The following is a 16,637-nucleotide window of genomic DNA, read 5'->3' as shown; positions in this document are numbered from 1 at the left end:
ACAAGTCTGAAAGACATTCTCTCTGGAAATACAAATATATAACAAAGAGAGAAGATAGTTACTAGCAAGGCTGCTTCACTGACACAGTCTAACTTGGATCTGATTGTTCTCCTGTTACAGAGGAGAGAGTACTTTCAACAGGACGTCTACATACTAAGAGGTAGTATGGCAATTAGTTTCAGTGCAAGACTGAATCAAGCTTTCTGTATTTTGGAAAACAACTTAGGTTTTTTTCATGGAAACTAGATACTCTTTACTAGTTTATTGAATTTAAAAAATTGAAGATCCCGCATTTTTTAAAAGGCCTTTTTACATAAAGTAGAATTTCTAATTGACAGATCTGGAAATCAGTCTGAACTGGACAAACTATGGATTCAACACGCAGATGAGATTTCCTCATACCATTACCTCGACATGGATTTGAGACCCACCCTCAAAAGAATCCTATAAAAAATTGCTTCAAAGCCCCTTTGAAATCGCAATAGTGCAGCAAAACCACAAGTAAACAACGGCCTGTTGACCTGTTATTTCAAATATAGACTGAAAAGCCAACAGGCATATTTTTGTGCAATTTTTTAAAACATCGTAAGTTGAAATATCAAATCTGCACAGCGCTGTCCCTTCACAGAAGGCAAGAAACTGCCGGCACATCATGTCGGAGGCCGTCCTCGGTGCTGTAGGCTGTGAAAGTGGGCCTCCTTCAGGGTCTGGTTGATGTGGAAGTAAGGGCCTTGGCACAGTGCAGACTGCTCAGGAACAGGCTGAGGGGTGTTGGGGCCGGACCCGGCAGCCATGTGGCTCAAGCCGCTCTCCGGCCCGCTCGCCCTGTCCGGGCTGTTGATGCTGCTGCTGCTGCTGCTGCTGCTCCCACCGCTGTCGCTGCTTGAAGACTGGAAGGAAGAAGAAACAGGACGGCGATTAGGCTGTTTGGTTTCTTAAGAACTTCTGTGGTGTCATTTATAATACCCCGTGTAAGAGCTCCTTCCCGTTGGGTGTGAGGAGCAGCGGCACCAAAATCAGTGGCTTTGCAGCTAGACAAAGTGCGCGCACCTACGATACGTCATTGCATCCGTGTGACTGCCTCGTAAGGCTGAGTGGGATTAGGATCCCCCTCACACTCCCGGAAGCGGCAGGGTCCAGGTTCGGGCCTTCGGACTGCAAAGCTCTTCAACTACACCCTAATTCCTTTCACATCTTCTCTACCTGCTTTCATCATTCATTTCAAAGGAGGAAGTTCTCCGCCTCCAAGGGAAATGTATCAACCACGGGGACAGGATTTAAGTGTCATTAACACAACATGGCTTCTGGCCACGAGTTTTAAAAACATCTGAGACAGTTTCCTGGTTCTCATCTCAGGGACACAAAGTGGTATTCTCTGAACGCAGAACACCTTCTAAAGTTACAATGGCAATTCTGCAGTTTGACATATGTGTGCACGTGTGCCTTATTTCTTTTTTTTTAGTGTAACAAATATGATTCGGTGTCTTAGTTGTCTTGAAGAAACTACTCAGAGATCCCTAAAAACTAGGGTTCTCAAAACATAAGGCAATGGTAAGAATCCCTTTCAGAATGATGGTTTATTTTACAATTTAAGTATTGCATTTCAAATAAATGACCGACAGTGCCCTTCCTCCATTCATAACTCAGCCCGGTACTATAGTGGAAAGAATCAATGCATGAGAAAGTTAGGATTCTAGTAATTAATAATCTGGTGCGCACTTTTCTTAACTTCACCCTTAGATCTATCTAATTTGGGCTTCCTTATACAAAGACATTCATTTTGGAAAGTCTGCATGCAACTCTGTAAAGTCTATACATAAGACAGACTGGGGAAAAACTGGCCATAGTATTCAAATGGAGGGATTAAGTTGCTTCTTGCTTTCCTACCCTTTACTGTAAGTCTTACAATGTGGTTATTATGTATCTTTACTATAAAAATATATAAATAATGTTTCCAGATAGATACTTTAAAAGTGATTTTTTAAAATACTAGTTTATCCATTTTTGAGCAAAAGTTGCACCTAACAATATGCACAGAAACATGTCTGAACCAGGAGAGAAAGCAATGTCCCTGAAGGGTATCTGTTCTTCCTAAGACATAAAGGAGAAACACCATGGCCCATAAGTCATCTGGAGCTACTTCACAGCGTACACATCCCATTGCCCACATGTGGAGAAAGACCACCTGTATGTCTTCCACAAAAAACCACAAACAGGAAGAGCACTGTGAAGGGCTGAATGGAGTCAGACCGCAGGATTAGCAGCAGCAGCCGCAATTAAAGACCAGGAGGCCTGGGTGGCCAAGTGGGCTAAGTCACTGCCTTTGGCCCAGGTCAGGATCTCAAGGTCCTGGGATCGATCCTGCTCGGTGGGGAATCTGCTTCTACCTCTCCCTCCCCCTCCCAGTGCATGCTTTCTCTCTCAAATAAATAAAAAATCTTTTTAAAAAAATGTACTTAAAGACTTTCGAAGTAAAATACAATTCAAAACCAAAAACTGTCTTCCATAAAAGCTGCTCCTGGGTGCCTGGGTGGCCCAGTTGGTTGAGCGACTGCCTTCAGCTCAGGTCATCATCCTGGAATCGCAGGATGGACACCCCACATCAGGCACCCTGCTTGGCAGGGGGTCTGCTTCTCCCTCTGACCTTCCCCCTCTCATGCTTACTCTCTCTCATTCTCTCTTTCAAATAAATAAATAAAATCGTAAAAAAAAAAAAAAAAGGAAAGAAATATAAAAAAAAAAAAAAAGCTTCTCCTAACGTAGAGGTGAGCAGCCCCTGTGTGTGGAGCTCCTGCACCTGGTAAGGTCGTGAACAGTTAACGAGTCAGCTACTACACTAAATATGAAACCCACCGCGCAGAACACTTTGTTTCCTCTTAGTCTGTTTTCTTTACTGTTTTTCGTTACAGGTACTGTCTGAAAATTAAGGCAAGAACTAGAATCAGTTTCTAGTAAGTCAAGTTTCCATCTCAAAATTTACTTCACACTATAATAGCAAAAGTGACACTATTCTGAGAAAGGGTAAAAGTTCTTTAAACAGGTTAGAAAAAATTTCTCTACAATACCATGAAAAGTGAAAAGACATACCTGTGATTTCTAGTCCGTTTTAAAAATCTTGCATAAAAACATGTTTTATACCAACTTTACAAAGACAGGTACACAAATGGTTAACGTGGCTTTGTTTGTAACGGTGAAAAAGTGAGAATCACCTCCATGTCCAATAACAGAGAAACTGATTATAACACATATATATAAAATATACCCCATAAATTATAGTTGTTAACAATGAAACTCTACTCAGCTATTAACAATAATAGAGGTGTATATATATATATATATATACCAGGAAAGACATCTCCAACATTTTTTTTACAGGTTGCAAAACTGTATGTACAGAATGCCAGCTGGCTTTTTAAATGTTTTTCTTTAGTATAGACATCTACATACACCAAAAACAGTCTGGAAGGATATATATGGGAGAATATTTAGAATTTGGACCTTCCATTTTTTACAGTATTTTTATTTTCTATAGCTTCTACAAAAAAAGATTTTCTGTGGGAAGCAAATTGGTCATAAGTAAGAGAACTAAATGTTGCTACAAAGCAGATCGAATCTTCAGGTACTTCTAACTTCAAGACGGAGAACTTAAAAAGTACGCTGATGTTGTAAGATTTGCAGAAGACTGTTTTTTTCCTCCTTTAAGAACCTCTAAAACTGCTTCAGTTGTATTCACTTGCATTGAGTGGGCTGATGCTATTTTGAAACTAATAGAAGACGGACTATCTGAACCCAAGAATCAGGGTTAATGGCCTTTACGTGTTATTTTAACCTTTACAAAACGTTACCTACGTACTACGGCCATCAAAGGTAAAACCAAAACATCTCTGCAAAAGACATGTTGGTTCCTATTTTCTACCACTTGTGACCAGTCTTTCCACTACGAGGGAAGCTTTTAGGAGTATCTCACTCTCTAGGGATGAACCAGGGGTTTTGAAACTGCAGCCAGCATAGGAAAAGAAAACAGAGTGAAACATGAAAAGGGTAACCACTCAGTGAAACTTGTTTTACTGCTCATGAATATATTTAGTGTGTGCTGGGTCACAAAATAAAACACTCCTGTGGAAGAGGGTCAAAGAAGTTGGGAAGTTATTGTCTGTCTGAACAGTCAGTCAGGCCTACTTTATGGGACAAGAGAAAGACCATTATTTTCTCCTAACCCTAAAAAGTAAGCCTCTGTCCACGTTTTAAGATCTGCACAGAAGTTGAACATTTTGTTATAAAACAAAAAAACTTGAGATGGAAAGAGAAACTGTATTTTCCTCACTTAGTGGATCTCTGCAGTATCACAGTGCTTGGGAGGGCGCACCCTTTACAGTACACGGTTTTAAAAATTACAGCTGCTAAACTGGGACAGAAATAGTTACCTCATTACTAATACTGTTCTTAAGAAGTCTTTTCTCAGACTTGGGGACTAAGAAAGAGTCGTCGAACTGTCCCCTGCACCTCAGGGAGCCCACTCAGCAGACCACGCGTCCCGGTGGGCGGTTACAAAGCTCCTTCTCTTTCCTCTGGACTTCGGTTTAGGCTTCCTGCTGACAACTGACCCAGGTATTTTCAAGACAGACTGACATCACAAATCGAAAGAGAATTAAGGTCACACTCCGTGAAATAAAAACCATCTACATGTACAAGCACAATAAAGTTAAACTTGTGCCAATTCCAACCAACAGGGTCTGTCTAAATGCACCAAGGCAACTGCTAGTCCATGGAGAAGATCTGCGTGCACAGCGAGGGCTCTAGGTTCGCCTGCGCACTCGTGAACTCCACCAGGGCCTCCCTCTAAGTGCAGATGCCAGGGCAGGCGGAGAAGAGAACGATCACGACTCAGCCTATTCGGGAATCACCCGTGTGCTGTTTTAAAATGTGCACCTGCCAGGGCCCCACGTGGCTCCGGAAAACCTGGCTCGAGCGTGCACAGACTGTTCTGAAGGCCAAGCACTGTCCACACAAATGTCCCCGTGCCTGCTGTGTACAAGATGGCAATTTCACTAGGGCAGCTTAATCATTCAACAGGAATGTGCTGGGCTTGACCGAGACTATGCTGGCAGCCCAGCCATGGAGGACAATCCTCGTGTCACCGCTCCAGCCGTGACGGCAATCTAGCAACAGGTGCTGAGAGAACTAGGAGAGCCTCCGTAAAATGAAAAGTATCTGACCCGGGTCTAGAAGATGGGGAAGCGTTGCCGCAAGCAGGCCGTGGCCAACCGAGAGCACAGGAGGAGCAAATCAGAAGGAAGGAATGTCTGGGGAGGGAAAGCTAACAGTGTGGTGTGGCGGGCCACCCCAGGCACAGTCAGTCCGACAAAATATCCAGGAGGGGTTACAGCTCGACGATCAAGCGCCCTGAAGTCCGCACCTAAGACCGGTTCGGAGCTCTGCGCAGAAGGGAGGGCCCCAGGCTTCAAGCAGGAGAGCAGGAAGGCAGGCCCACAGCAGAGCAAATCAAAGGGGATGCGCCACAGCCCAAAGGGAGACGGGAGCAAGGAATGAAGGAGACAAGTGAGCTGGGAAGGACTGCTGAGTGGGGAGAGCACGGCGAGCCTTGAGGACGGTTCAGGGGCTTTGGGAAGGAAACGGGATCAAGGGAGGGAAGAAGGGGAGGCAGGCGGGACCCCAGCCAGCCGGGCTGAAGGGACGGGCCGGCTGCAGGGAAAGGTGGGGCGGAGCCTGCGGGCGGGCTGGGGGTGGCAAGGGGACCCACGAGGAAGGGACAGATACCTCTGTGGGCTCGTGTCCGGGGACACCATGCTGGAGAGACTGTAAGAGAAGGGAGGCGTACGAGGGAGGCTTTCAGGGGCCTTGGCCAGGAGGCAGAGTAGACAAAGAAAAGCGGAGGGCCGCTTCCTCGGCAGAGAGGAGGAGCCCGTGTTGGCCCAGCTCTGCCGCAGAGGACAGGGACAGTGACGAGCTCATGGTCTCAGCCCACAGGGCTCGAATTAGACAGAAGAGGTCCAGGACCCTCAGCCTACAAGCAGTTCCATTTTCCCAAGGGGTAAATCAGTTTAAGAGGCAAGCCGTGTGTACCCGAAACAACTCTAAAGACGATCCCCGCCGATAATCTTTAGAAAGGCCTCCAGGCAGGAATATTAATTACTGAGTCCCTCTGCTTCATCAAAGGAGAGCCAGAATATATGTGTCTATTCACTACCTAGAGCTGGATGCTTTTTCTTCCTAATGAGAAAAGCAGACTGGCAGTGCATTTGATTCTCTCAAACCCCAGCTCCCCATCCCTTCCAGCTCCCCATTCACTGGTGCTTTTATGTTTATGTGAGCCTCAAAGGACTGAAGAACTCCGGCTCACCACACGCCCTTCCTAGGGTCACCATCAAGTGCCGCGTAAGTCCGCGGCAGAGGCTGGAGTAAGTGCAAGAGATGACCTTAGGCAAGCCTGTCAGAGCATCCACCGGAAAATTCTGTGCTTCCGAAGCGCCAGCAATTTCAGAGAGCTGCAGGTCTGCTATGCTATCATCAGGGAGGCTGTAAGATTCCAAATGAGTTCAGTAGGCTACTGTTATGTCTGACTACAAGGAATGACAACGCAGGCGGTCACTCTTCTGTGTCCCTGAGGGAGTAGCTTATCCTTTCTATGTCTGTTTCCCTTATAGGCTGAAGCAGAACTGCACGATGTTTTAAGGTCCTTCCTAACTAAAATGTCCTATGATCAATCACTTCACTGTTTTTAAAAACCAACAGGCCAAAAAATAACCCCGACCTGTAGAAAAACACGTACATGTGGGTACATACGCTCATTTCTTTACAAACCAACCACCTCGTGCAGCTTTCTATGCTGTGGGCTGAAGCCAAGTATTACTGACCCTGTGAGGACGTGCACCGTGAGCACGGTTTCTTTAAACATATGCGAAAACCAGACTCATTTTGGAAAGGCCTGTTTCTTCACTTTGAATAGACCATTTTAGAAGGTAATTTCAGAGTTCTTTTGCTATAGGGTTTTTTTTTTTTTTTTTAGATTATTTATTTATTTATTTGAGAGAAGACAGTGAGAGAGATCATGAGAGGCGAGAAGGTCAGAGGGAGAAGCAGACTCCCCATGGAGCTGGGAGCCCGATGCGGGACTCGATCCCCAGACTCCGGGACCGTGACCTGAGCCGAAGGCAGTTGCTTAACCAACTGAGCCACCCAGGCTCCCTGCTATAGGGTTTTTAAACAGACACATACCCTAATAGTTTCATCACCAAAAACAGTTCACTACCCTACAACTGACTGAGGATGAGAATGGGCACAAACTGGGGCACGGCAGGGGGGGACCTCGGTCAGTTAAGTGTCTGTCTTCGGCTCAGCTCATGATCTCAGGGTCCTGGGATAGAGCCCCACGTTGGGCTCCCTGCACAGAGGGTTGTCTGCTTCTCCCTCTGCCCCTCCCCCCTGCTCTCACTCTCTCTGTCAAATAAACAAAATATTTAAAAAAGAAAGAATGGGCAAAAAACTAAAAGCCTTAAGATACTTTTAAAGAAATTATACTCAATATTCTCATTGTCATCTAAATTCACGCTATTAAAAAAAAAAAAAATCACCTTGGGACGCCTGGGTGGCTCAGTGGGTTGAGCCGCTGCCTTCGGCTCGGGTCATGATTCCAGGGTCCTGGGATCGAGTCCCACATCGGGCTCTCTGCTCAGCAGGGGGCCTGCTTCCCTCTCTCTCTCTCTCTCTCTCTCTCTGCCTGCCTCTCTGCCTACTTGTGATTTCCCTCTGTCAAATGAATAAATAAAATCTTAAAAAAAAAAATCACCTAATATTCAGCTAATTCTTAGTAGTTAAGATAAATGGACTTAGAGAACCCTAATTGTAATGATACACGGGTTCCCTGGTTATTACTTTTTGGTCAGGTCTCCCGCAGTCGCATTAATAATACCCATGGGATTTTAGGGTTATGACATGAAAACTTTCCCCTTCTAGCAGGGAAAGATAAAGGCAGAGGCTACTCAAGGTAAGCCACTCCTGTTTTTCCTCCACATTCTCTCACTCCTTCCTTGTTACTCTACAGTGATCTGAAAAATTAAAATGGTCTTGGTAGGTTAAAGATCTTTAAAAAAACAAACATTTAAAAATGTTCTGCTTCTAGTTACTCAGGTAGCAGCACCTTTTCCAAGGCATGCACCTTCGTGAAAGAAGCCTCGTTTATGTGGAAACATCTAGGGTAAACTGTAGATAAAGATATTAAAACTGAAAGCAAAAAGCATTCCTCTACTACAAATTAAGATAAAATTCAAACCAATAAGACCACCACTAAGAGAACAAATTTAAATAAAGTTAAATCTTGCTTGTTTTTACCCATCCAAATAATTGTCCAAGATCAGGGAATGTCACTGCCTTTGTACAGGACCCAGCAGGAGACACAAATTGATAAACGATTTCACTTTTTGCTCAATGAAGAGAAAAATGGCCTGACTTTTATACATTCATCTGGAACGGTGTTACAAAAAAATTTGCTCCCATACCAGTAAATTATATCTCAACTTTAAAATAGCATCCTAAGGGGACGCCTGGGTGGCTCAGTTGGTTGGACGACTGCCTTCGGCTCAGGTCATGATCCTGGAGTCCCGGGATCGAGTCCCGCATCCGACTCCCAGCTCCACGGGGAGTCTGCTTCTCCCTCTGACCTTCTCCTCGCTCATGCTCTCTCTCACTGTCTCTCTCTCTCAAATAAATAAATAAAATCTTTAAAAAAAAAAAAAAATAGCATCCTAAGGCTCACAAGTCATTAAATACAAGTCACTGAAGTTAAGATTAAAGGTGTTCGTTTCCAACACCAATTAAGAGTTTTGAAAAAAACCTTCAGACCCCTATTTCTTCACCTTTTCTAGCTAACGATCTAAAATTGCTTTCAAGCTAATACTGTACCCAAATAAATACATAAATATTGTACCAAGTAAATAACATTTACTTGGAAAAATATTTTCCAGCTAAGACAGGAGGAGGAAAATTACCCTTCTCTGTTCCCATGATGTGAGAGAAGTCTAGGACCGAGCTGCCTCTGAATATATTTAGCAAAATCTCTCAGAACTTCCGTCCCGTATTTCGTGCAACAGCACATACCACCGTCAGGAGCAAAGGCACCAGCCAAGCTCTGGGCTCACGGACTCTGCCTCTTATTAGCTGGGTGTCTTTCGGCAAACTACTTTACTTTTCTGTGCCCCAATTTTCCCATCTGAAAAGCAGAGATAATACCGCCTACAAAAATGACAAGAAGAAAATGCACAAGTAGACTAAAAGCTTGTTTATGTAACGAATCTGGCAAGTCAGTTCACATTCTTCCCCTCCAACAGTATCTAGGGAAAGAGGGATACACTATCTCCATTTTACAGATAACTGTGATTTACTTGCGCCATAATTCAAACACCTTTTCCCCCAGTACTTGACAATATTATTACATTTAGGAGAAAAATGTAATGTTGGCAATTAATTATAAAAACAACTTTAATTTAATCCTCTCAGAATTAAAGCAAACTCCTTCCAAATGAAAGCTCTTCAAGTCACAAGAAAAAGAATTCTAAAATTACTGGAAGTATTTCAGGAAAGACACAAGAAACAGTTTCTCTTCACTCAGTTAGGCTTAAGGAAACTATCTCACTGGCCCCACCTCAGAATTTAAAAATAACATTTTGGGGGCACCTGGGTGGCTCAGTCGGTTAAGCATCTGCCTTCAGTTCAGGTCATGATCCCAGAGTCCTGGGATCGAGTCCCGCATAGGGCCCTCTGCTCAGCAGGAAGCCTGCTGCTCCCTCTGCCTGCTGCTCCCCCTGCCTGTGCTCGCTCACTCTCTCACTCTTGCTCTCTCTCTGAAAAATAAATAAAATCTTTAAAAATTAAAAAAAATAATAAAAACATTTTCATTAACATTTGATTACGTAAATTTACAAAACTAACAATCCACTAATAATGAATCATTTTATTATTTTCTATTCATATACAATTATCAAAAAGCAGCCAAGTGCCCCTAAACCTGATATTTTTGTGCTATAAACGTAACAATCTATTCCAATGGTGCAGATTCAATTATTCAGGGTTTAACTTTCCATTTTAAAGGTTTTCTCCGGCTTTTTGCTTCTCTAGCCTTCCCTCGGTTGACTCAGCCTCTCTACTAGTTAATTCCACCCCAGACAAGCACAACACAAGTGGCCACACATTCAAAGCACTGGTGACTGGTCAGTCAACAGGGCTGCAGGGGACGGCCATAACCGTCCACACGGGGTCTACCAGTGAGTTCAGATATGACAACAAATAAAAAATGCCTGCGTGGCCTATTAATTCTAACAAAGGCAGGCTAGTCCATCTTTCAGACTAATGATTACAGAGTGGTTCAGCCGCTCCATTTCTTTGAACAAGTAAGAACAACACATGAACCAAACCATTGAAAAACAACAATACATGGTTTGCTTCTGTGATACCAATGCTACAGGTTTTAGACAGGGAGTAAAGACCATTTTCTATAAACAGCAATTAAAACAAAACTACTAAGAATCTTACTGAAAATACAAGATCAGAAGTGTTTCCTTTTTTTTTAAATGACGATTTATAATCCTGTTCTCAGGCATCACAACCGTAAACAGCACAAATGATCAATACAAAAGAGTTAGACCGACAGTACCTCTGAACTAATGTAAACATCACTTGGCAGGATTTGCACAGAGACACAGGTAAAGGAACACTGATGCGGTCAAAGTAATCCCTGCACACTCTTTTCACAGACTTATAATCCAAAAGAAAAATGGAAACTCAATTGTTGTCACAGTTTTATCACTGGATGCTCAGGGAAGCCTCTAATCTCTGCTTTTCTTTCATCCTCTGATTTGTCACATTAAACAAAAGCTCAACTGCTTTTCTGTTAATCATTTTTCAAAACGTAAGAAAAAGAAAGCAGGAGAGCAGACTTTTAAAAGGGGGACAGGAGTGACAGGACCTCAAATCTCCACACCGAAGGAGCTAATCTGCACTTATTCATTTACTGGTCCCGAACGTGTAAGACCTACACATTAACGGATTTCTTCGCCCCCTGGGGGGAGTAACTCTGGATTTCCTGTAAAGACTGGATGTAGGTCAAATCCTAGTATCGAGAACTAATTAAAGTACAAATTATTTTGGTTGTGCAAAAACTGTGATACGCACAGTTCTGTGATGCACAGAGGTCTGCTCTAAGTTATGAGACTTGGGCTTGGGGATCTCTGCCAGTGAGGAACTTCTCAATAATGGTGATGACTTGTTAAGGGTCACAATTTTGCGGTAACAGAGACGTCATTTGAATGTTAGCCTCCTTGACCCCTGAAGGGCAGCCCTTGGGGTGCACACAGAAACTCTGCCACAGGTGCCACACTGAAGCTCTCTTTTCAGGAAACCAGAACTTCAGGAGCTCTTTCCTTCTCTTCCCACTCACTCCCCTCCACCCTGCCTCCCACAGGAGCTCTTTTAGAACAACATGATAAAAAAGAAGAAAAGCAAAAAAAAAAGCAATAACACTTAAAAATAGGATTATGTGTGCACAGACGTTATCTACTCTGAATGTTTACACAGTTTCTCATAAAGATATGTGCATGACTGCAACCAAATAAACTTAAGGATAATTAATGGCTCCTAAATTACTAGAAAATAATTGGTTCCTGAAATTCAGCTAGACAGCTCAAAGATGAGTTTTCAAAGGTCCGTGGAACTTCTAACAAGTTCTGTGTGTACTACTATGTGCAGACATACGCCACCTTGCTGGGAAGAAGGTGCACAGCTTCCTCAAAGGGGCCATGACTCAAAAAAAGTTGAAACCACCGCAATCAAGTAAGATGACTTTTATTTATTCAAAGAATAATTTTAATTACAAGAAGAAACTGGGTTATTTAGCTCAAGTCAATGAAAACAGCAGAAATTCTGACCACACTTCCTACCTCTGTGTCCCAGGAATCATGAAAGACAGGATTTCTACTACTCCTTTTGGTCTGGGGGGGGAGATGATGGTCTTCTTCATTGCCATTCCTTCTCCTTTTCCTGAAATTAGATCACAGGGAGGGGAAAAAGAAAAATCCAACAATTCATCTTTTAGGCACTTAAAATTGTAAATCATGACAACAAATTTGCCCTCTTTCCTGAGAAAACAGAATTCATCATACGCACTATCCCAACAGGTAAAAAGTTGGAAGTACACCATCGTTAGGCACGAAGAACGAAAATACGAAATAGCAGCAGTTGGGGCGAGCTTAAATGAGTGCAACTCATTTCTAAAAAGAAGCCTGGCGACTTTAAATGCCTCAAGCAGGTGCGGGGGGACGCTAATGACTAAGCTTCCAAATTCCACCTAACTGAGGTTATCTTCCCTCTGCGTTTCCTGAAATCACCATTTCAGGTTACCGCATCTTACTCCCTTCCACAGGACAGTATGTAAGTCAGGAGTGGCTGTCTCTGCCCGCGTACCCCTAAAATCCTCACGAAAATGGTGCTACACAGGGAGAGCATCAGAGATTCGTGCGGTCTCTGATCTGCAGTTTTCTTTCATCCCCGATTTCCCCCCAGTTATTACATGCAACAAAAGCTCAGTGCCCCTAAAGCGTTGGATCATTCTTCCCCACCGTCACCGGAAAGGCCGCTCTGGCGCACGGTAACTCCATTATTCTCTCCGCACCACCTAGTACTGTATGTTACGTCACCAGATTATTAGAGTTTGCAGCACAAGCTGCTCAAAATTTAAAGGTTTAAGGAAAATCCACACATTTACCTCAGTGTTCTCAGATGTGCAAGAGACAAAATGTGTATGTATTCGATGAAAGAATTAAGTGCTCCTGGAAGGATGTCTACGGCCCCGATTAGGAGACAGAAAATAGAAATAAATTAGAGGAGGTATCATTTGAAGGCAAACTGCCCGGAACTGTGCTATCCAATATGGCAGCCACTAGCCACATGAGGTTACTTACATTTAATTTAATATCCAGTCCCTTAGCCACACTAGCTACATTTTCAGTGTTCAAAGGCCACAGGTAGTTAGGGGCAACTGCACTGGATAGCACAGACACAGGGCATTCCCATCACTACAGAAAGTGCCACTGGACAGCACTGGCAAGAGGCCAATTTATACAAAGCAGCATAATCTACTATAAGGAAAGCTCTGAAAGATTCAAATTTCTACAGCTAGAGGAAAGACAGCTCTTGGGCAGGTACTGAATTTGAGCAAAGTATTTATTTGAGCACTGAGTATCTTCTATACAGTCGTACACTTTCTATGCCAGTAGTGTGGCATGGTAGGGCAGGCCCATAATCCCAAGGTTCTGAGTTGAAGTCTTGATACTGGAGAACATCTAAGTTATCATCCTTAGCTCAACGCCCTGTATCTGGAGACACTCCTGTACTCGGAATACATCTATTAACGAGTGCAGACCCAGCTTAGGCTGGGAACAATACACTGTGAGTGGGTGGTTCTGATCAAGCATTAACCAACCTGCAAAGGGCTCTGGTGACCTCATTCTAAGACTCAGCCGTTTCTAAGATCATCATTTCTGCTCCCTAACACTTCTCTCAGGTCACTAGATCTTAACTGCACATTACTCTTAAGTATGTGGGGGTTAAAAACTAGGTGAAAAGCAGGTTTGATACTCATTTAAATGGATGTGCTATTACCACAGATTTGAACCAAATAATTACTACTTTCACCCTAACATGACCAGAGAATCTTTTTGGAAAAGAGATGCAGTGAACAGAACAAGATCCGACAGAATGTCACATGCCACCCCAGGGAAACTCACCAAATGCTGGTCCCCAAACTCTTCTCTTACCAATATGCCAGCAGCTGACTGTGCTCTGGGCAGCTGAACCACTCTAACACTTATGAGCCTGACCCCAATGGCCCAATTTCCTCACTTATAATCCATGGCATATCTTTGCAGTGACAAGAAAATGAACGTCAAGGAGGCTGTCGGACAAAAAGGATGTGAGTACAGAGAGGATGGGCTGGTTCTGCAGATTTAAACTAAACTCTGGAAAAAGTCCCATGAAATATCCCTGCCTCATAATCAGCAGCTTTCTCACGGTACCCCCAATCACCCCTGCAGGAGGCCCTCTCCTTTGGATGGTATGGATTAAGAATGAGCTTCCTGTTCTTTCTCCTTTTTCTAAGCTCTATGTAGATTCCACCCTTGAAACATTTTTCTTTCAACAATATTGTTAATGATTGCCAAGATTACAGTTTCATGTTCAACCGTATCCACAAAGTCAGATTACAGCCTTCCACATTAATACCACAGACCAGGTTATAATTTTAGCCGCCACCATATAATTGATTATGTTCTCCCCAGGCATCTAGTTACAGATTGTTGTTTAGCATCTGTTACTTTTAAGGATGGCTGATTACATCACCACTCATTTCATTTCTTTCCAGTCTTCTAGTCATCTCCTAGACACTGAGCATAAAAGAAATCTTAAGAGTATGGAGACTAGTGTTTTTCAAACTTTTTTTTTTTATATAGCAAGAGAAACCTTTCTATCAGGAAAAAAAAAAAATCATTCAATATATATATGAAATAAAGGACTTGTTTTGGTTAAAGTAGGGGTTTCCTTGTTATACATCTACCCCTCTATGGTTATCTCAGTATATTTTATAACAGTCTGAAAAATGACCATCTCAGACCAACCCCTCATCTTCAAGTTGAAGAAACAGATCCAGGACACTGAACCGACTTGGAGATATTCTGACAACAGGAGCTGGCAGGGCTGGTCCATCACACTCCATGAAACATGGGGTGAAAAGCAGGTAAGAAACCCCTGTCCAAATCACGTGGTTTTTTTTTTTAATAGCAATGAAATTACCAGTATAAACATGTTGAGGTTATTTGTGTACTAGATAAAAGGCATCTGCTACCAGTATAAGTCCATTCAGGTTTGCTTACCCAGTGAGAGATAAAAGGAGTATTTCTGTAGGAAATATTTAGACTTTTTCAGATAGGAGACATCACAAGAGACTATTAGAAGTATAAACTGGGTTTGGGAAGGAAAACAATGACAGTTAGGTCTGGCTTACCTTGCCTAAGGAACTTGTTCCTAATTCCAATAACAAGTCGGCCCCCAAGTTCAAATCTAGTCCACTCTTACTTTCTATACAAGCAGGCTTTATGCCCCACTCACTATATACCAAAATCAATAATCCAATGCAGATATATGGGCCAACCTAGAGCTTCACTATTGGAGCAAATAACCTCAGGATGCTTTCCTTTAATTAACCATCCTCCAGAGCAAGACCTTTGTGGGAAGACTGTCAATTACATTCAAAGCCAATGAAAATATGAACAAGATTCAGCATAATCTACCAAGGGAAACCTATCTTATTCACTTGAGCGAAAGACTGGGGAACCTGGAAAGACTCGAGTAAACCAGCTGAGCTCTCTAAGTGTTTCCTCATCAGAAAAGGGACAGTGTTGGACTTGGGGATCTATAGGTTTTTCACTTCAAATTCCACCATGAGGGATTTTTCTAATTCGAAGTCAAGTTGCTTCTCTTCATTTGGGGTACCCAACCCCAACTTTCTCCTCCCCACCCCCTTACAGGAGGAAACGAGAAAAGAAAGCAAGCAGGCAGCTCGATTCGACTCTATTCTGCACACGGCAAGCAAGAACAGCACCCCTAGGTGAAGACGAGGGTCCTGAGGCCACGCTTCGTGGAAAGCAGAGCATCGCGATACAAGCCCTACCTCCCGCCTTCGGAGTCAAACGGCTCCGTATCCAAACAGTTTAGAATCCTGCCTGTCAATGCCCCAAGTCACTTTGGTCGTCTGCCCTTCCATGTTCACAACCGTCCGAGGGCCCCAATGCTTCCATCTAGCCCCATCCTTCCCTGCTGCAGAGTTCAACCCAATCCTTTCTGACCTTGGGGAGACGGCAGCTCCCCGCCACTGCCCCTCAAAGACGTCCTAGGGACTCCCTCTCAAAGATCAGACATTCCTCCCATCCCCCCACCCTCCTAAATTTAGGACAGGGAAGCTTTAGGGCCACTGTCTCTCTTCCGGGACCGTTCAGACTGCATTCCAAGTAGGGAAAAAAAGACGGGGTACGGGTGGGGGGAGACGCGGACCCAGCGAGTCACTCCTCCTAGCACCTCAGGGACCAGGTACTTGCGCATCCCTCTCCCTCTTCCCCCGGGGCCGCAGAGCACCCAAAAGGAGACCCGCAGGGCCCACGCTTGCTCGGACCCCCGCTTCGCGCGCCCTTTTGGCTCCAGCCCCGCCGAGGGGTTGGGAACGAAGGGGGTCTCTGTGGTCTCACCTGGGGCGGAGGCGCTCGCTCATGGCAGCCGGTGGAGGGGAGCGACGCGGCGCGGCTCCGCGAGAAGAGGGAACAGAGGGTGTTGTGTTCTGGCGGCCGCCACGCCCACCCCCTCGGGCCTTGGCTCTAGCCGCGGCGCGGGTGGACGCTGCCGGCGGTGAGTACCCCTCGGTGGGACCCGTACCACCGCTACTTCCGGCGTCTGCTCCGCGCCCCCCCATGTCGCAGCTGCCGTGGTACCGCCCTCTCGAGGCTGCGCAGTGGCGCGACGCGGCCGCGCCGACCGGTAACCCCGCCCACGGGAAGAGGCGGGCTCGGAGTGGGGAGGAGCGACTG

The 16,637-nt window shown here is 44.4% G+C and overlaps 1 protein-coding gene across 2 annotated transcripts; it reads right to left on the bottom strand.

Annotated features, from left to right (window-relative positions):
- Nucleotides 1–247: 247 nt before the first annotated feature.
- VCF1 (VCP nuclear cofactor family member 1) lies at nt 248–16,600 on the bottom strand. 2 transcript variants are annotated; one of them, XM_059380750.1, is made up of 4 exons: nt 16,302–16,600; nt 11,949–12,048; nt 2,854–2,916; nt 248–890 (listed from the first exon to the last, which is right to left on the bottom strand). In XM_059380750.1, the coding sequence occupies exons 1-4, from the start codon at nt 16,520–16,522 to the stop codon at nt 651–653; spliced, it is 624 nt and encodes a 207-aa protein (XP_059236733.1). In that variant the 5' UTR covers nt 16,523–16,600; the 3' UTR covers nt 248–650. The 2 variants fall into 2 exon arrangements, with proteins under 2 accessions (XP_059236733.1, XP_059236734.1); XM_059380751.1 differs by lacking the exon at nt 2,854–2,916 and having other exon boundaries at nt 16,302–16,595.
- Between the last annotated feature and the right edge of the window lie 37 nt (nt 16,601–16,637).

Source organism: Mustela nigripes, chromosome 16, assembly GCF_022355385.1.
Source record: "Mustela nigripes isolate SB6536 chromosome 16, MUSNIG.SB6536, whole genome shotgun sequence".
Classification (NCBI taxonomy): domain Eukaryota; kingdom Metazoa; phylum Chordata; class Mammalia; order Carnivora; family Mustelidae; genus Mustela; species Mustela nigripes.
Note: the sequence above shows the minus strand (reverse complement) of the source record. Positions and strands in the feature narration are given on the sequence as shown.

Bases quoted from the DNA above. Each gene is read 5' to 3' on its own strand.
- VCF1 (XM_059380750.1), bottom strand. From the start codon at position 16,522: ATGGGGGGGCGCGGAGCAGACGCCGGAAGTAGCGGTGGTACGGGTCCC. The intron at 2,917-11,948 runs GTAGGAAGTGTG...CTTAATTTTCAG, and splicing joins ATGATTCCTGGGACACAGAG to ACAGTACCTGTAACGAAAAA. The intron at 891-2,853 runs GTGGGTTTCATA...TCTTCCTTCCAG, and splicing joins GAAACAAAGTGTTCTGCGCG to TCTTCAAGCAGCGACAGCGG.